The sequence below is a fragment of the Myxocyprinus asiaticus genome, chromosome 18 (assembly GCF_019703515.2).
Source record: "Myxocyprinus asiaticus isolate MX2 ecotype Aquarium Trade chromosome 18, UBuf_Myxa_2, whole genome shotgun sequence".
Taxonomy (NCBI): domain Eukaryota; kingdom Metazoa; phylum Chordata; class Actinopteri; order Cypriniformes; family Catostomidae; genus Myxocyprinus; species Myxocyprinus asiaticus.
This window is the reverse complement of record NC_059361.1, coordinates 29076592-29097023: the sequence shown is the minus strand read 5'-3', so window position 1 is coordinate 29097023 and position 20432 is coordinate 29076592. Positions and strand designations below refer to the sequence as shown.

The 20432-nt window shown below is 38.1% G+C and overlaps 1 protein-coding gene and 1 long non-coding RNA gene across 4 annotated transcripts in view; one reads left to right on the top strand and one right to left on the bottom strand.

The window, feature by feature from the left end:
* The window catches only part of LOC127456513 (inositol 1,4,5-trisphosphate receptor type 2-like), a 116529-nt gene extending 99255 nt beyond the window's left edge, over positions 1 to 17274 (top strand). For all 3 annotated transcript variants that reach the window (XM_051725046.1, XM_051725044.1, XM_051725043.1), the window contains 2 exons: positions 7879 to 8040; positions 14455 to 17274. In XM_051725046.1, the coding sequence (XP_051581006.1) occupies positions 7879 to 8040; positions 14455 to 14538 (246 nt within the window). In that variant the 3' untranslated portion in view covers positions 14539 to 17274. The remainder of the gene's footprint in view (positions 1 to 7878; positions 8041 to 14454) is intronic.
* On the bottom strand, positions 8058 to 18459 carry LOC127456522 (uncharacterized). The gene is made up of 3 exons (XR_007899852.1): positions 17284 to 18459; positions 9737 to 9763; positions 8058 to 9612 (listed from the first exon to the last, which is right to left on the bottom strand). It is a non-coding gene; the product is annotated as an uncharacterized LOC127456522 (long non-coding RNA).
* Positions 18460 to 20432: the final 1973 nt, after the last annotated feature.

Genomic DNA, 20432 nt, shown 5'->3' with positions numbered 1-20432 from the left:
ATTAAAAATTTTTTAATTTGTTTTAATAATAATAATAATAATAAAAGAATGGCAACACTTTACAATAAGGTTCCATTTGTTAATATTAGTTAACAATATTAGCTAACATGAACTAACAATTAACAATACTTTTACAGCATTTATTAATCTTAATGTAATTTTTTTTTAACAAATACATTTTTCAAAATCAAAAGTTGTATGTTATCATTAGTTAATTCACTGTGAAATAACATTATCTAGCAATAAACAATTATAGTGATAAAATAAAATAGTATTTTATTAACAAAGAGGAATAAATGCTGTAAAAAATATTGTTAATTGTTTGTTCATGATACCTAATGCATTTACTAATGTTAACAAATGGAACCTTATGCTAAAGTGTTACCAAAATAATTTTATATTTTTTACAGATATAATGAATCTTCATGAGAGCAAAATTCATAAACATTTTTGCTGGAAAATGGTAAAACATTATGCAGTTGTTTTCAATTTTCAACCCCTTCTAACTGATACTGTCAATACTATTAAAAGTTATTTGTGAAATTTTGACAACCTCATTCAGCCAGCTGGAGAACATCTTGGTGACGCATTAACATCAGCAGAATTCATATAACAATAATGTTCAGAACATTGTAGAAAACAAATAAGTTTACAAAAGCATGAAGGCACATGCACATGATCATTGAATGCTAGATCCTTTTTCTTAGTTGTAGCATGAATTGTTTTGATTAAATAAGTTTGCTTTGTAATTGAATTCTTGTTTGCTTTGTCATTGTTGACATTGTTGGCAGTGACAAACCAAGGACTTGCCCAGTGTGTGTGTGCGTGTGTGCGTGTGTGTGTGTGTGTGTGTGTGCGTGTGCGTGTGCGCGTGTGCGTGTGTGTGTGTGTGCGTGTGCGCGCGTGCGCGCGTGTGTGTGTGTGTCTGCCTTTGACTCCAAGCTGACTAGGCTCCAGCAGAAAGAGGTAGTGAACATCCCTTAAGATTACCCTATGTGTGTGCGTTCAATTGTTTGTTTATGTGTGTGTGGCCTTCTCTTGATCCTTGTTTCTCACAGAGCACACTAAAAATCAGTGTAGTAATTAAAACCCTCATTAAGAGGGCTTCCTCAGTATGATATTGGGCCAAGCAGGGCTAATGATCATATTGGAGGGGAGGAGAAAAAAATATGTTTTATGCAGAGATAGTTAAGATCTACTATATATAGATGATTTCATTCATCATTCAGACCCACATGAAAGGAAAATCTGCAGAATCAACTGATATCTATAGAGAGCATATAGTATTGTTATAATACTGATATATACTGCATACAGTGGCAAGAAAAAATATGTGAACCCTTTGGAATTACCTGCATTTATGTATAAATTTGTCTTAAAATCTGGTTTGATTTTCATCTAAGTTACAATAATGAAAAATGATTGTATTGTTCTTGTACATATTGAATACATCATTCAAACATTCACAGTGTAGGTTGTAAAAAGTATGTGAACCCCTAGGCTAATGAAATCAACAAAAGCTAGTTAGAGTCAGGAGTTGTCAAACCTGGCATCCAATCAATAAAACAAGATTGGAGGTGTGGGTTACAGCTACTTTGACTTATAAAAAGCACTCAAAACGTTGAAATTTGCTATTCACAAAAAGCATCTGCTGACGTGGACCATGGCTCGCAAAATCAATTCTTTCAATTCTGTAAAAATGTGTGGAGCGAATCAATGCAGATTCTATGCAGGCCTAGTGAGGACACATTAAATTCAATTAGTACGATATTAACAAATTATCCTGTGTTATTACTACAAACACAAGGGCTCTTATTAAGTCTGAGATAGCAAAGATGAGACATTGACGATGCAAGCAACAATTAATTTTTTCTTTTTGATAGTGTAATTATTTGTTTGTTTGTTCATTCTGTCTATAAAAGGATCTTGCATCAGCCCACATGAAACCGTAACAGAATGCAAAATATTACAGTCTGGCTCTGTGTTTTTGTGTGTGCGCAGACTCCAGTCACCTGAAAAGACACAAAAAAGACTCCAATTAAGCCCAGCTTAATCTCTTTAATTAATGTAAATGGTGTTCACATTATGAATTGTGTTCTGAAACGTTTTGGAACGCAACAATGCAAGAAATCAAGCTTAGTGTTTTCATTCACATACATATATACAGAGTATATTTTTCACAGTACAAATCATTTCTTTAGGGGTAAAGCTTTTTTACATTGGAAAAAAGTTACTGATTGCACTTTTAAAGGTAATAACATAGAAAGCCTTACATTGAAGCAAGTAGATCTCTGTATACTGGTGTTTTGTGTGTGTGTGTGTGTGCGCGCGTGCGTGCATGCGATTATCACACTGCTAGAGAGAGGGAGTGTGTGTATGTGTGCAGGTACTGCAGCAGTCACAGCTTTGTTATGTAACCCATCTCAAATGGCCGACTGTTAGCTCAGCCTAGCCTCTCACATACTCTCCTGTCCCTCACATACACACACACACACCTGCTACACCGCTCTTGAACGCACAGTGAGTCAGGTGTCTCCTTGGCAACACCGTCGTCATGCTCTATCGGCAGAAACAAGAAAAAAAAACTCCTCTACCTCTAAGACTTGTGATCAATGTAAGTTCAAAGGTCACGCATTCACCATGGGACCTCTCCCTTTCTCCTCTCTCTCCCAGCTGCAGGAGTGTGTGCAATGGCCAGTCACGCTAATCAAACTGATTATTGCAATCATGCAGCTATTTCCAGAACTGGTTTGATGGCAGCGCTCTGAAACTGCATATCCGTTACAAAACAGCGGCTTTATGGGGATGAGAGACGAATACACGTGATCGAGCAATTATGCTGTCTGTCAGATGGGAAAAAAGTTTAATAGCACTTTAATGATAGCCCATTCACCTTACCCACACAAACATCTGCAGCAGCGTCAGTGTTGAAGTTTTTTGTGTGTGTGTGTGTGTCCACATGTGTGTGTCCACTTGTGTGTAAATGTTTTGTAAGTTGTGAGCCGTAAGCTAAAGCCGTTATTAGCCTCTGTTTTACTGGGATTGGTCCACTCTTAACTGGCAATAGCATGCTAGTGTCTACCCGTGACAACTGTGTCTTACTCTGGACAGATTTCAGTAACATTCAGGCATTTACTCTGAGGTCAATTTTAAACCATGAACTCTTTTACTTTAAGGAAGGTACACAAATGCAGGTGCGAATGCCTGGCTAGCACGTTGTGCGTGCCTAATGTGCATTCTTGCATTACTGTGGTGGTAAAAAACTTTACTTAAGGGCATGATAGTTCCTTCAGATGTTTTTGGCGTTAAACTGGATGTGTTATTATTCAGGTAGCTAGTTACTGTATAATCATATCAACAGTTTATTTAACTAACTTCAGCTCAGCAAGATTCAAATTCAAATTGTAGCTCTGCCATGACAGTAGTTGACCTATAAGAGAAAAATGAGCATAAAAGAAGTTTGTTCTGTTTTGCAACAATACTGAGAAATACAATGCACACTTGTGTTTTGTTATAAATTGCATTATTTGGAATGCAGTGATGCATAAAATTAAGCTTGCCTAGCTTTAAGCGTTTGCGTTCTGTTACTTGCTTAGAAAGGGGTTTTTCAAAGTGTCCTGGAATATTTTTTAAGATTAATTAACTAAATGTACATAAACTGTAAAGCATCACTGTTTTATTATGCTTTCTAAAAACAGAAGGTCAGAAATAATGAGATTTATCACAATTATTTTATTGTATTGGCTATGCTATTGTGAAAAGTGCCATACAGATAATTAACATTTAATTTAATATATGTTTCTCTTCAAGACAGGTTTATTCATCTAACATTACTCTGGGTAGTGGGTAGAAAAACGTTAGGCTTTCAACTTAATGCAAAGTAAATATTTTCCAGGTAAAATTTTAATGACAATATAAAAGACAATATACACTCACTAAGCACTTTATTAGGAACACTATAGTCCTAATAAAGTTCCCGATGTGGTCTTCTGCTGTTGTAGGCCATCCGCCTCAGTGTTCGACGTGTTGTGTATTCTGAGATGCTATTCTGCACACTACAATTGTACAGAGTGGTTATCTGAGTTACTGTAGCCTTTCTGTCATTTCAAACCAGTCTGGCCATTCTCTGTTGACCTCTGGGGTCCTTGGCGTTAAAAAGTTTGAAATTCCCTGGTTTATAGTATGTTTAGGGGACAATGCTAAATGCAGGACCAGAGCATTAGTGTTTTGCAGGTGAAGTGTCATTTGTGATATGAACCATGATGTATATCCAAATTGGCCTGATGAAACATAATTGTTATTGGTTGTTATCATTGTTATCTGTATGAGGTCTGCTGGAACAAGCATCTGCAGCAGTATAATTACACCAGTCCCATAACAAACAATGTTCATTAGTTTTTAATGTTGTATTGGAAAGAGTTGTCTAACATTTATACCCAAATGTATGTGGAACAGTTAATGAAGAGGAGTTTGTATAGAGTGAGGATTTCTGAGATTTGGTTTGTGTTTATGTGTGTATTGCAATATTTGTTCATGGCCCTGGAGATCAGATTTATTGCAGTATTTAGGTAGGATGAAACTTTAAAAACTTTAGATTTTAAACAAAAGTATTACTTGGTCTCAAGGTTAATGAACCAAATCAGACAATAGATTGATATGTTAATATAACTTAATATATGCAGACATTCTTGTATTTTCATGTCTACTTGTAGATATGGGAGCACTGAGAAAAGGCGGACCCATTGATTGATTGCATTGTATAGATTTTTATGTATTACCTATTCTAATTCACATTATCACTCTTTTATATTTTGGCCATATCATGGAAAAGAGGATTCTTCAAGCTCTTTATATATAGATCTTAACACACTATGTAGACATACTCTTGTAGACAAATGTTTGAATAAATGTTTTTGGTGGACTGTGAATGTAAACAAAATTGCAAAAAGGGCCATTTGGTAATCATCATGGCAATCATGTCACAACCATGAGCACATCAACATATTCACACACATTTGCATACCAACACCTATGTAGTATCAGAGATATTAGAGACTGGTATACAAATGAATGTGAGAAATCGCAACGCTAAATATGGCAGTTTTAACCTCCTGAGACCCGAGCGTCACACATGAAACAGATGAATGATGTGTGAATTTTCCATTTCCTTTTTTGATTTGTAAATAGTAGCCCCTAATAAAAAAATGGCAACAAAAAAAAAAAGTTTCTAGAGCAAATCATTTTCCTAAAAATGGTGGTAACATATGTGGACAGCAGGACTAAGTTTAGACATTTTAAATAATACCAAGCTATAGAAAATCATAGAAGTTTTTTTTTTTTTTTATCAAATTGTTTATTATGTTTCCAGGAGTGTTGGCAAATCACTGCCAACAATGTTAAAATAAAATTATACATTATAAATTAAAAAAGACTATGTATCCGACAGTGGATCATGTCGGATTTTAAGAGTGAATGCACTTAGTTGCATAGGAAAGCTATAGGATGCTCTCTTGCTCCCTATTTAGTGAATGACTTAACCTCCAGTGTACTGTCTGTCTGCACTGGTCTCAGAACAGTTTGAAATGCACCTTATTTTCATCCTAACTCCATATAAAGCCTCTGAAAGCAAAATTTTCCAGCTTTTGGATGAACCCATTGATTCTCAGTGTGATAATGCACAGTAAATAGAGGATTTCTAAGGAAAAAAGATGTTTTGTCACATGACTCCATATGCTGAAAATTTAAACCTTTACTGACAGGGTCTTCTGAACTGAGATCAGTCAGTATAAATTTATTTAAATTATGCATTGCATATAGCCAAAATACATTGTCCACGCGTGTGTACCCGGGGTCAGTTTTAGTAATTTTTCAGTACGTTTTTATTCATAAAGAATATGGCTTCTTTGAATGTGGTAAATCATTTCTGAAAAACCTCTATCCTAACACTAAGATATTCAATATCTGAAACTATTAATATTTGCTATGCACAGAGAGTTTATCAGACAGCTTGTTGGCACTCTTATCACTGAATGTTCAATGTTCAATTAATTAGTAATTGATAATTGAACAAGTAATGATCAGTTGGCCTTGGATAAACTCCATTGTTCAATGCTGTCTGAGTCTCATGAAAAAAATACTTTATGCACAGTCTTTCTTTTTTTTCCCCCCCTAACCTGCCATGAGAAAACTGCCATAAGAAAGCTGAGTTGTTTTTGTGTTCTCTCTTGTATCCTTAGGTAGCATCTTTCAGTACCAGACCTTGTAAAATTGGATATTTCATGAGACTTGACAGTCTAGCCTCTGTTCCTCTGTCCTCACTTCACCTATGTTTTAGCACTCCTCTTCTCGTTAATGTTTTCCATAGATTTCATAATGAACCATGCCCAGGAACCAATTAATTGTAATTTTTGCCCAAGGCAAATTTTCCCCTTGTTCCCATTTTATTTCCCATGGAAACCAGATGCAGACTTTTCCAGACATATACTGTAGAGGTGTAGAGGTGCTTTGTCCTGATTTTTATGGGAAGTTTACAGAGGTGTATTTGACCTTGTGCATGTACTGCTTTCTCAGAAGAGCAGCATGTTTATCCAGTGTGGTTTTCTTGGAAAGACTCATTCCCTATTGTATAGCGGAGAAAGGTGCTGTGTATTGTCAGAAGCTTTATGCACGGGTGTGTTTCCTTGTGAGTGTATGTAGCTGTGTGTTATTGCATGATTGTGTAAGAAGGGAAGGCAGTGTTTTCCCCACCTCTAAACATATCCTGGAACTCTCTGCGCACCTTGCAGCGCTCTTGTCAGGCTGACTGTGAAAAGCACCTTATATAACTGTATCTGATGAGCCTCCGCACTGTGACCCCCCCTCCTTATCTCACACATCCCCCCCCCACCATCACCACCACCAGACTAGATAAACTCATGTACACACTAATCACACATGGCAAACGCAGGCTGCAAAAAATGTCTTGTACGTAAGCTGCTGTGTAGGCCCACACACTTCACAAAGCATAATGACTCACAACAGGCTACTTCCTGTTTTCAGAATTATCTTTTAACTGTGCTTATATTCTTATTTTCTTTAGCTAACAGCAGTTGAAGCAGATCCCAAATAGGGATGGGTGAGGATGATCGACTAGTTGAGTAGTCATCCAAAAACTTTGTTTTTTTTTTTTAAATATATTTAAAGCTGAACTGTGTAATATTCTTTGGTAAATACCTTCTCCTATCCTGCTTAATATGCAGAGAGAACGACAATTAAAACATTTGTAGGTTGACTGAAAAGTGTAAACACTATGGCTCTATGGAGCAATAAAAACTAAAGGTCGACCGACATTGGATTTTGCCGATACCGATTACTAAGGTAGTGGTAAAGGCAGATAACTAACTATTCATTGGCTGATAGTTTTTAAAATGTATTTATTGAATGTAAAAAATATGTAATTGTTTAAATAACATTTAAAAATATTCTTTCCTTATTGTGACAGGCACAGACATAGAAGCAAAAGAGTCCAAAGTGAATAAAATCACAGATGCATTTTACTGAGCAACCAAAATCCCAATAATAACCAGACAAAAATAAAGATATGGTGCATAACGCAGGACTTTCAACTATAAACTAGCCCAAAATACACTAGGACTCTTATTTTGAAATGTCTGCACTGTTCCATTCCAAAAGCAGATATCGTACCAATTAATCGGCAAAACCTAAAAGTCGTTCGACCTCTTATAAAAACATTACTCTGTTTGTTTGAGCATCCTGGCCAGCCCGAAACAGCAATATTGAATCAACTGATGCTGTAACTTGGGAGTGTGACTATTTACTGTACCCATAGGTGTTTTTGAACTGTGCAAAGTACCATTCAGATTTCTCTCTTACCCTTAGGAGAAGAATCTGGACTGGTTTCCACGAATGAGGGCCATGTCTTTGGTGAGCTCTGAGGGTGAGAGCGAACAGAACGAGATACGATCGCTGCAGGAGAGGTTGGACACCACCGTCACACTGGTGACTCAGCTGTCTAGCCAGCTTGCTGAACTTAAAGAACAGGTAACATTTACATTGAAGCAGCTGGAAGATGCTTTTATCCAACGTGACTAACAAAGCATTCAAGGTATACTTTTTATCACTTTGTGTGTGTCCTGTGATTCAAACCCATGACTTTGGTGTTGCTGGCACCATGTTCTACCAGTTGAGCCACAGAAACCAAGTCGATGTCCAAAAGGTTGCCCAGTTTCACTGCCCGCACTGAGCAAAAAACAACCGTTTCTGGCTTTTTTCCTTTTTTGGCCTCTGATGTGTGACTATTAGGCCCTGCTGTGGAATTCCATCAGCATAGGGGTGGGGCAGTGCCTTGTGGCCATGTGGATGTTCCGGCTCTGCTCCGCTGTGTCGGATCACTGCTATCACCTGCCTGGCCCACATGTGATTCTGCACAAACAGTTTAACCAGTTCACATGACACAAGGAGAGACTAGAAAGGGAGAGCTTTGGGTTCTAATAGGATGACTTTAGAAAGAAATTGCTGCCCCATGGATTTGAACTGTGCTGTACTTGGACATAAACACACAGGAATTGAAATCTTGCATAGTCATTGAGAAACACCACTGATCCCAGGAGAGTGAGCAAGAAGCAGTCGATGCACATTTTCCTTTATCTTGTGTGGAAAAAGAGCTTAATCTACAATGGAATTTTTTTTTTTTACGTTCAGGTGTTGGAAATGAGAAGATAGATAGATAGCTGGATAGATAGATACTATTATTCTTAAACAACATTTTACAATTTAAGAATTAAATATGTAAACATTTTACAAACCTTGAGCTGTTTCAGACAGCGTGTAGCACCTACCACTCTTCATATCCTCCTGAAGGATCCCAATGTTAGGAAAAAGTGGCTTACATTTATTTTTAACCTAAATGATGAGAGAATTTCCATTTTGGGGTGAACTATCCCTTTAACTATTTATGTGGCACTTTTCAGCATGAATTGATTTTAGGAATCTGTCAAAATATGATGCAGACTTGGCAAAGAGGCTGTTGAAGTTAGACAGGGCAGTTAAAATATATACTGTATATTCTAAACCTGGCAGCGTTGTTGTTAATTTCACATGCATTTTTTATAGGTACAGCAGCAAAAAATAGACTAGTTTTAGAATTGTTTTATTCTAAATGTCAGAGAGAGAGTCAGGATAAAATAAATCCGAATTTTTAAAAATAAATCCGAATTTTAGTGCAAAAACAGAATGATATGACCCCTTTAACAAAACCACAACAGGTACAGTAGACAAATCAGGGTGGCCCCCTTCACATACACAAGTAGTCCTTTTAATTCATGGCGGTCACGAGAAGTGGGCTTACTGTAATTCTCCTGGCAGTGCTGGATGTCAAATAACTTATTAAAATGATTTCTCTCTCGACAGCCAGGCTTAATTAAACAGATCATCCTCACCTCTCAGCGCTAGCCAGGCTCAGATCCAGTAGGCGAAATCCAAACTTGTCATGTGTTCAGACAAACAGCCTCTCTCCAGTTCAGTGTTGCAACACTGTGTTCCACCTGTTTTCTTGGTGTAGGGCTGTTTACTTACTAGTCCTATCTCAAGAAAGGTCATATGCCAGTTCAAATCCTATATGGTGGAAAAATAACAAAGACCCATCAAATAAGAAGTTATGCTCTACATCAATGCTTTTGTACTCTCTTAAAGACATTGTTCACCCAGAAAATAATCAATTCAGTCATAATTTACTCACCATAATGTTGTTCCGTTTGACTTTCTTCTGTGGAACACAAAAGGAGGTATTTTAAAGGATGGCACGTTCGCTGATTTTTTTATTTATTTATTTCTCCTCTTTTTCTCCCCAATTTGGAATGCCCAATTCCCAATGCACTCTAAGTCCTCATGGTGATGTAGTGACTCGCCTCGAGTGGCAGAGGACGAATCTCAGTTGCCTCCGCATCTGAGACCATCAATCCGCGCATCTTATCACGTGGCTTGTTGAGTGTGTCACTGCGCAGACATAGCGCGTGTGGAGGCTTCACGCTATTCTCCACGGCATCCACGCACAACTCACCACGCACCCCACCGAGAGCGAACAAAATTATAGCAACCACGAGGAGGATACCCCATGTGACTCTACCCTCCCTAGCAACTACAGTGCAAATTCTCTGCGTAAAAACACAACTTCACTCATGAACTCTTGAACTGTTTTATAATCATGATGTACATAATTCCTTTAGGTTATGTTTAACTGAGATTCAAAATCCCAAACTGTAAATAGGGACAGATGGCAACAAACATTTGTGTACTTGTAATGCAAGTACACAAATTCAGATGCTAATGCTTGGCTAATGTATTGGAAAAGCACAGTCCCATTCGTACATGGGACAGTAAGACTCAAGATGGTGCCGAGTATGGCTGCTGCGTTGCGAGCTCCGACACAACATAGTAGTGTTTTGTTTGTTTTGTTCACAATTCTTATGTTTTTTTTGTCTTGGATGTTGTCTGCCTTATTGTCTACGACAGACAAACACTTTTGGACATTGGTTCAGCAATATCACACCGTAAACAGGACTTTTGATTTTTGACTTTTGACTTGAGATTTCTCAATGCCGACCCGCTGTTTACAAACACGCAAGCGGAGCCCTTTGTCTGGGCAGCACGGCCGCGGAAACGCAAAAGGAAAAGGGGAAACAGAGCCGGTGTTCTCATCAGAGTAAGACACCGCGCAAATCGACCCCCGCTACCCACTATTCTTCTGGCAAATGTTCATTCTCTGGATAACAAGCTCTGCGAGCTGAAAGCGCGGATCTCTTTCCAACGAGATACAAGGGACTGCTGCATTATCTGCCTTACAGAAACTTGGATGTCTGCGGAGATTCCAGACTCAGCCATTGAACCCGCGGGGTTCTCCGTGCACCGAGCGGACAGAGTGAAAGACCTCTCAGGTAAAAGCAGAGGAGGTGGTGTATGTTTTATGATCAACAAATCCTGGTGTGATCAGAGGAACGTACATTCTATCAAGCTTTTCTGCTCTCCTGATCTGGAATTTCTCATGCTTCTGTGTCGACCATTCTGGCTACCGAGGGAATTCACAGCAGTCATTATCACAGCTGTGTACATTCCCCCACAAGCCGACACAGACCGGGCACTCAAGGAACTGTATGGGAGTATAAGTGAACAGGAAACCATGCACCCTGAGGCCGCGTTCATTGTGACCGGGGACTTTAATAAAGCCAGTTTAAAATCAGTCGCACCAAAATACCACCAGCACATTAGTTTCAACACACGAGGGGACCGGGTTTTGGACCATTGCTACTCTCCGTTCCGGGATGGCTACAAATCCCTCCCCCGCCCACCATTTGGCAAATCGGATCACTCTTCCGTTCTGCTTCTGCCCGCTTACAGGCAGAAACTGAAACAGGAAGCACCCACTCTCAGAACGATCCAGTGCTGGTCGGACCAATCAGATTCCATGCTACAAGACTGTTTTGATCACACGGACTGGGAGATGTTCCGGTCCGCCTCTGATGACAACATCGAGCTTTATGCTGATAGCGTAATGTGTTTCATCAAAAAGTGCATGGAGGACGTGGTTCCGACCAGAACAATAAGGATATATCCGAATCAGAAACCATGGATAAATAATGATGTTCGCGCGTCACTTAATGTGCGGACCTCTGCTTTTAATTCCGGGAACGTGGAGGAGCATAAACAAGCCAGTTATGCCCTCCGAAAAAAAATCGGAACAGCAAAACGTCAGTACAGGAGCAAGATTGAAGGACAGTTTAACACCACCAACTCTAGAAGCATGTGGCAGGGAATTAACATCATCACGGACTTTGAAGGGAATAAAAACTCCGCCATGAACACCGCTGCCTCTCTCCCGGATGAGCTAAATACTTTTTATGCTTATTTTGAGGGAAATAACACCGCCCTCGTGGAGAGAGCTCTCGCGGCCGAAGCTACAGAGGTTAGTTCACTCTCCGTCTCTGTAGCGGATGTAACCCGATCCTTCCGATGGGTGAATATCCGCAAAGCCGCGGGCCCAGACGGCATTCAGGGTTGCGTCATCAGAGCGTGCGCGAACCAGCTGGCTGGTGTTTTTACGGATATTTTCAACCTTTCCCTCTCTTTGTCTGTAGTCCCCACATGCTTTAAAACATCCACCATTGTGCCTGTTCCAAAACAATCAAAAGTAACTTGCTTAAATGACTGGCGTCCTGTTGCTCTGACCCCCATCATCAGCAAATGCTTTGAGAGACTAATCAGAGATTACATCTGCTCTGTGCTGCCTCTATCTCTAGACCCATTGCAGTTTGCTTACCACAACAACCACTCCACTGATGATGCCATTGCATCCACAATACACACTGCTCTCTCCCACCTGGAAAAAAGAACACTTATGTGAGAATGCTGTTTGTAGACTACAGCTCAGCATTCAACACCATAGTGCCCTCCAAGCTAGATGAGAAACTCCAGGCTCTGGGCTTAAACAGCTCGCTGTGCAGCTGGATCCTGGACTTCCTGTCAAGCAGACACCAGGTGGTTAGAATGGGCAGCAACATCTCCTCATCACTGACCCTCAACACTGGAGCACTGCAGGGCTGTGTTCTCAGCCCACTATTGTATTCCCTGTACACACATGACTGTGTGGCAACACATAGCTCCAATGCCATCATTAAGTTTGCTGATGACACGACGGTGGTAGGTCTGATCACTGACAATGATGAAACAGCCTACAGAGAGGAGGTGCACACTCTGACACACTGGTGTCAGGAGCACAACCTCTCCCTCAACGTCAGTAAGACAAAGGAGCTTGTGGTGGACTTCAGAAGAAAAGACAGAGAACACAGCCCCATCACCATCAATGGAGCACCGGTGGAGAGAGTCAGCAGCTTCAAGTTCCTGGGTGTCCACATCACTGAGGAACTCACATGGTCCGTCCACACTGAAGTCATTGTGAAGAAGGCTCATCAGCGCCTCTTCTTCCTGAGACGGCTGAGGAAGTTTGGAATGAACCGCCACATCCTCACACGGTTCTACTCCTGCAATGTAGAGAGCATCCTGACTGGCTGCATCTCCGCCTGGTATGGCAATAGCACCGCCCACAACCGCAAAGCACTGCAAAGGGTGGTGCGAACTGCCAGACACATCAGGTGAGCTTCCCTCCCTCCAGGAAATATATACAAGGCGGTGTGTGAAAAAAGCTCGGAGGATCATCAGAGACTCCAGCCACCCGAGCCATGGGCTGTTCTCACTCCTACCATCAGGCAGGCGGTATCGCAGCATCAGGACCCGCACCAGCCGACTCCATGATAGCTTCTTCCCCCAAGCAATCAGACTTCTGAACTCTTGATCTCCCACGATCAAAATACATCAGCACTGCACTTTATTACTCTTACTCTTATATCTCACACCGGACTGTCATAAATTATATTATTATTATATTATATTCTCTCTTAACAACTGACTATCAACCGACAGCCTGAATGTCAATACAGTACAATACTGTACATTCTATATATACTATATATACTTTTTTATGTATTTTTATTTTTTATATTTATTGAATAATGTGTATCTATATAGTGTGTATTGTATACTGTACAGTGTATGTTATTATTTGTATATTGTTGAGTGTAATTATGTGTATATCAGATGTTTAAATTGTGCTGTGTTAATTTAATGTTATTGTAAATTGGTATATGTCTCATCACTGTCACGACTGCTATGTTGATTGGAACTGCACCCAAGAATTTCACACATCATTGCACTTGTGTATATGGCTGTGTGACAAAGTGATTTGATTTGATTTTGACATACTAAATAGGAATTATCAGGGTTTAATACAAGTTAAGCTCCATCGACAGCATTTGTGGCAAAATGTTGATTACCACAAAAAAATTACTTTGATTCATCCCACATTTTCTTTTTTTAAAAAAAGCACAAATCGAGGTTACAGTGAGGCTTTTACAATGGAAGTGAATGGGGCCATTTTTTGGAGGGTTTAAAGGCAGAAATGTGAAGCTTATAATTTTATAAAAGTACTTACATTAATTCTTCTCTTAGAACATATGTATTATTTGAGATGTAAAGTTGTTTAAATCAACATTTTTACAGTCGTTTTAAGGTTTTAGAGCCATTAACATGATGATAGATTAACTCCCTGACACTATTTGACCTGAAAGAGAAAACTCCATGTATATTCCTGCTGTAGTACCCCTTGTGGCAACGCTGAGAATGCAACACATCTTTGCATTGCATTATGTACTGCATTCTGACACGTTTCAGAAAAACGTTTCTGACAAGTTTCAGAATGCAGTGACTCGAGAGGTCAAGCTTAGCTATCTAGAAGCATTTGGGTTACATAGTTGAATAGAGTTTTGACCCAGCTAATTGTCTATTATTTAAATATCTGCTTCTGTAACAATGGTTTCTCTGTTTTGTGTGTTTCATGTACATGTACAGATGACAGAGCAAAGGAAGACAAAACAGAGACTAGGCTTCCTGGGACCGTCACAGATGAACCATCACATGCCCCCTGCACACTGAGGACGACCTTACAGTATCACACCTCTGAACACACACTCTCACACACATGCTTATGTTCACACCATGAACAAAACTACACTCATGGTGACATCACACTTTACATTGTGACAGTTGTTCAGTTACAAAATCAGCAATGACTAAAGACTTAACCATCATCTCATATAAGTGGTTTCTTTATAAAGTGCATGTTGTTTACTCTTTCTTGAAAATATTATTTTGGAAAATCATGAACACTGTACTTATTACCAGTATTGTTCAGGGTATTGGAACATGCAGTCCATTTTCTCCCTGTTTAACTTCGACAGCCTTTGGAATGGCTGTCTGTTTTTTTAGCTTAAGTATTAACTCCTTCGTGTTTTTATTGTCATTTAAATAACTGGAGTATTGCTGTAACTCAGGGTGGACTTTCTGTACTGGAATAACTGGAGAGATAAAGTGCCTTTTGACAGTCAAACTTTTTAAAATCGCTGACTTGTGCCTTACAGTTCCTTTGATGAAAGATATAAAACTGGAAAAATTATCATCTCATAATCATGGGACCATCTGTATCTATTTGTGCCGCCTTCTACAAACACCTAAACCCTCTGAACTCTAGTCTTAACTCTCACATGATGATTTTTACATTTTATTTTAAGTCAGAAATGTGACTACCCTGCACATGCACTGTTTGTGCCTGCCTTACAAAGGAGTACAGAAAGTAATAAAGAATGTATATTTGTTTATTAGAATGGTTAGCTTTGACTGTTTGTTTGTCTAAAACTGTCAGACCCCCCACAGACCTACTGTAGCAGAATTGCAATGATTGTTTAAAGAAATTACATAATACTTATTTTTGTCTTGAACTGGGTAAAAACTACATATAACAGTAGTTGGCACTCTTAACTTTATCACAACAACAGTTTTGGTGGGGAAAAATTGCATATTGAATGTCACAGCTTGCTAAAATCACACAAAATTCACCCCAAAACAAGATATATTTAAAATCAAGATTTGTATTATCAGTGGCTTACAAAAGTTCAAGTTCAAGACTTTATTGTCATATGTGTGGTCCTTTTAATGCAAGTGAATGGTGGCCAGACCTTTGAAGCTCCAAAAATGCACATAAAGGCAGCATAAAAGTAATCCATACAACTCCAGTGGTTTAATCCATATCTTCTGAAGCTATGCAATCACTTTGGGTGAGAAACAGATCAATAATTAAATCCTTTTTTTTACTATAAATTTCCACTTTCAGAATGTGAAATAATGTCAAAGTGAAAGTGTAGCTTTCTAGTAAAAAAGGACTTAAATATTGATCTGTTTCTCACCCACATCTATTATATCGCTTCTGAAGACATATATTTAACCACTGGAGTCTTATGGATTACTTTTATGCTGCCTTTATGGGATCTTTGGAGCTTCAAAGGTCTGATCACCATTCACTTTCATTGTAAGGACCTACAGAGCTGACATGTTCTTCTAAAAATCTTCATTTGTGTTCATCAGAAGAAAGAAAGTCTGGGATGGCATGAGGGTGAGTAAATGAGGGACTTTTCGTTTTTGGGTGAACTATCCCTTTAAGGTTGTTGTGGTGAAAAACAGGCAATGGAAACAATAGAAGCAATCATAAAAATTAAAGGAATAGTAAACCCGAACATTTCCTCCATTGCTAACCCACTCTAATGCTGCCTAAAACTTGTATGACTTTCTTCTTCAAAACACAATTGAATATATTTTGAAGGATGTATGATGTGTTTTTGTTCATACAATGTAAGTCAGTGGGGTCCAAAACTTTTAAGATCCAAAAAGGACATAAAGGCCTTTTATGGATTAAAATTAATCCATACAACTTCAGTGGTTTAATCAATGTATTCTGAAGTGATACGATCATTTTTGGTGAGAACAGACCAAAATATTAGTCCCTATTCACTATAAATCTTGACATCCGCCATCTCCTTGGTGCATTTGTGAGAGAAGGTAATTCACACACTTCCAGTTGGGCTATTTTGAAAATGCAGACATAATTTAAAACTATAGTTGTGGGTTGAATTTTTTTGGGATACTTTTAAAATGTACGTTGGTTGCTAAAATGTTGGTTATAAACACTAGAAAATGAAAATACATATCGATGTGTAATGATACTGGAATTGAGAGCAAAGTCTTATAAAGCGCAACTGGTACTCATGTTGATAAACATTGTTAGAATAATATCTCTATAATAAAACATCAGTTGATTGCTTTAGATATAGTATTCCTTGTTGTTTATGGTAGATCACCCTCCACAGTTACTAGAGAATCTTGTGCTTCAACTCTGGTTAAAATTAGCCTCAAACAGCTCCATTATAGCTCACAGCTGTCACTAAGTGAGGGAAAGTCCAGCACTTCTGGAATGCTTCATCAGGGAAAAGACAGCTGGATAGCTGCCACTCTCACCAACTGTCCCCACTCACACCGATCGCTCATCCGTTGGCAAACAGGCTCTTTTACGATATGGAACAGGAACAAACAATGAACAGCAATAGTCATGGTTATTCTAGTTATTCAATGAACAGGTTTCAGAAGCTTTTGTTTTATTATCAACACTGATCACTACTGTATTTATCCTTCCGTAAAGGCCAGTACACATACACTGTCTGTCTCGCATAAGATTATATTGTGCCGGTCAATAAAGGAGGTGTGCGCAGTTATGGGGGCACGGGCAATAAGGGACGACACATTTAGTAAACAGCATCCATAATAAACAGTCACTAATCTAAATATGCCTACCTCCCTTCCTTCTTTCTGCATGTGATGTGTCTGCATGTGATTCTGCGTGTTGTTGTCTTGCTGGCAGGATGGAGAGCAGACGAGATCTGTCACATGAGCACATCTCCAAGCAGCAATGGATCACCCCTGCTGCACTCTTTTCCAAAAGTACAGGGAATGAGAGGGGGATTTTTCATTTGACTCAGCGTTCTTGCTTAATCTAATAGTGTGAAAAGTGATTCGCTGAAACACTGGAGGAAAGAGAGGGCTGATCTCTGAGATTTGCAGGAATGTGGTCTAAATAAAATATTAAAGACATTTAGGACAGTAGCATTGTTATATTAATGAAATAACAACAGGAGATTACAATGACACATTTAATTGTTCCTTTTAGTTTTTATTGTTGTGTGTAATTCCCATTATTCTCAATGGTCATTCTCATTAGACTTTCATTACTACAATACAGTACCATTTTCTGTATTACAGTAAACAAAAATACTGTAATACAGTATTTTTAAATAAAATCAGCATAATTTAAAGGCAGTAAAGCAAATTTTCATGACTCATGTCAATTTCCTTCACATTACAGTAATAAGAAAAAATGTGCATTATGGCAATGAGAATTTGGGGGGAAATTTGCTTAATTATTGTGAAAATAATATCACAATGCAAAAAATCTTAATGGTTCTAAACACAGGTTTTACTGTATTTAAAGGAATAGTTTACCCAAAAATGAAAATCCTCTCATAATTTACAAACCCTCATGCCATCTCAGATGTGTATGACTTTCTCTCTTCTGCTTAACACAAAGATTTTTAGAAGAATATCTCAGCTCTGTAGGTCCATACAATGTAAGTGAATAGTGACCAGATCTTTGAAGCTCCAAATGGGCATAAAGGCAGCATAAAAGTAATCCATAAGACTCCAGTGGTTAAATCCATGTATTCTGAAGCGATATGATAGGTGTGGGTGAGAAACAGATAAATATTTATGTCCTTTTTTACTATAAATCTCCACTTTCACATTCTTCTTTTGTTTTTGACGATTCCCATTCTTTATGCATATCGCCACCTACTATGCAGGGAGGAGAATTTATGGTTAAAACATCTTAAATATTGATCTGTTTCTCACTCACACATATCATATCGCTTCTGAATATAAAGATTTAAACATTGGAGTCCCATGGATTACTTTTATGCTGCCTTTATATGCTTCTTGGAGCTTCAAAGTTTTGGTACCTATTTACTTGCATTGTATTGATGTAAAGAGCTGAGATATTCATCTAAAAATCTTTGTGTTCTGCTGAAGAAAGAAAGTCATGCACATCTGGGATGTCATGAGGGTGAGTAAATGATGAGAGAATTTTCATTTTTGGGTAAACTTCCTGTAAGCAAAATAGAATTATTTATTTTTCTTTAGATTTTTAGGTGAAATATGACCTTTAAGTTATATGTTCTTATGAGATTCACACAGCAAGGAAAGTGATTGTTTATTAATTACGCCAGAAAGTTTTCCTGTACAGCAGTTGCAGTGTATAGCAGTATTATTTTATATGAATATTATTTGATCAGATGTATTAGCGATAGGATACATAAAATGGATTTGTGGAAATGAACCAATGAAGGCATATTTCACATTAGCATCATGGCAGAAACAGAAGACTATGAAATTCAGTTAATCATTTTTAGAGGACATGCGATTTAAAGATGAGGGAGAGAGTTATGTAAATGTCTTTTATTAGAAATCAGCTCACAGGAAAGATGAGTCATACAAAGTGTTCATTTAGGGCTGTTTTTTTTTTTTCTCTCTCTTCTGTACCAAACCATCATGTTGCATCTCTTCCAAACACCAGATTGAAGGATGTCTTTAAAGAGACAGGACTTTTGAACACCCCCAATCAGCTCTCTTCCTGTTCTAATTAGTAGTCTTGTTTATTTTAGTTTGGTTACAAGTTTCATTAACTATAAGTTGATGAGTATAGAGCTTCATGCATTTTTGGTTTAGTTTTCAAGTTTAACACTTGTTTAATTTTCACTTTGCCTCAAATTCAAAATATGTTGTAGACTACTTTGGCATGTGTTTCAATGTAAAATGTAAAAAAAATAAATAAAAAAAAAATGGAGGGAAAAGTCAATTTACCCTTCAGTTTCATGTAGCTGGAGGCAATGACCTGCTGTTTGTCCAAGTACCCCTTTAATCCCCCCCCCCCACACACACACTCACACTCACACAATCTGGCTGTGTGAACTATGACCTCAGTCCACAAGCCTGGCCAGTCTCATCATTGGACACACATTTCATTTTTGTTTGTCTTTTCAGTTATTTTAGCAGTTCTTTTCTTAAAGCAGTACTGTATCCAATAATCTGATATTTTTATCTATGTTTTTTAGAAATCTGATTTTTAGAAATCCAATTCCATTTAAGGCAGGCCATTAGCATATACTGTGTGTATTCTTCCTTCATAACAGATTTTATAATATGGCTTAATTTATAGAAAATAATACATTAATACTTGTTGTAGAACATAACACTAGTAATTACATTTAAAGGGATAGTTCACCCAAAAATAAAAATTCTCTCATCATTTACTCACCCTCATGTCATCCCAGATGTGTATGACTTTCTTTCTTCTGCAGAATACAAATTAAGATTTTTAGAAGAATATCTCAGCTCTGTAGGTCCACATATTGCAAGTGAATGCTGACCAAACATTTTAAGTTCCAAAATCCACATAAAGGCAACATAAAAGTTCCTGTAGCTCGACTGGTAGAGCGTGGCGCCAGCAATGCCAAGATCATGAGTTTGATTCCCAGGGAACACACAAACGTATAAAGATAAAAATGTATCTTTTAAATGCACTGTAAATGTATCTGTTTCTAAACCACACCTATTATATTTATTACATACACACTTTTGAAGATATGGCTTTAACCAATGGAGTCATATGGATTACTTTTATGCTGCCTTTATGTGCTTTTATTTTAGCTTTTAAGTTCTGGCCACCATTCACTTCCATTGTATGGAACTACAGAGCTGAGATATTCTTCTAAAAATCTTCGTTTGTGTTCTGCAGAAGAAAGTAAGTCAGACACATCTGGGATGGCATGAGGGTGAGTAAATGATGAGAGAATTTTCATTTTTGGGTGAAATATTTCATTAAGAACAGTCTC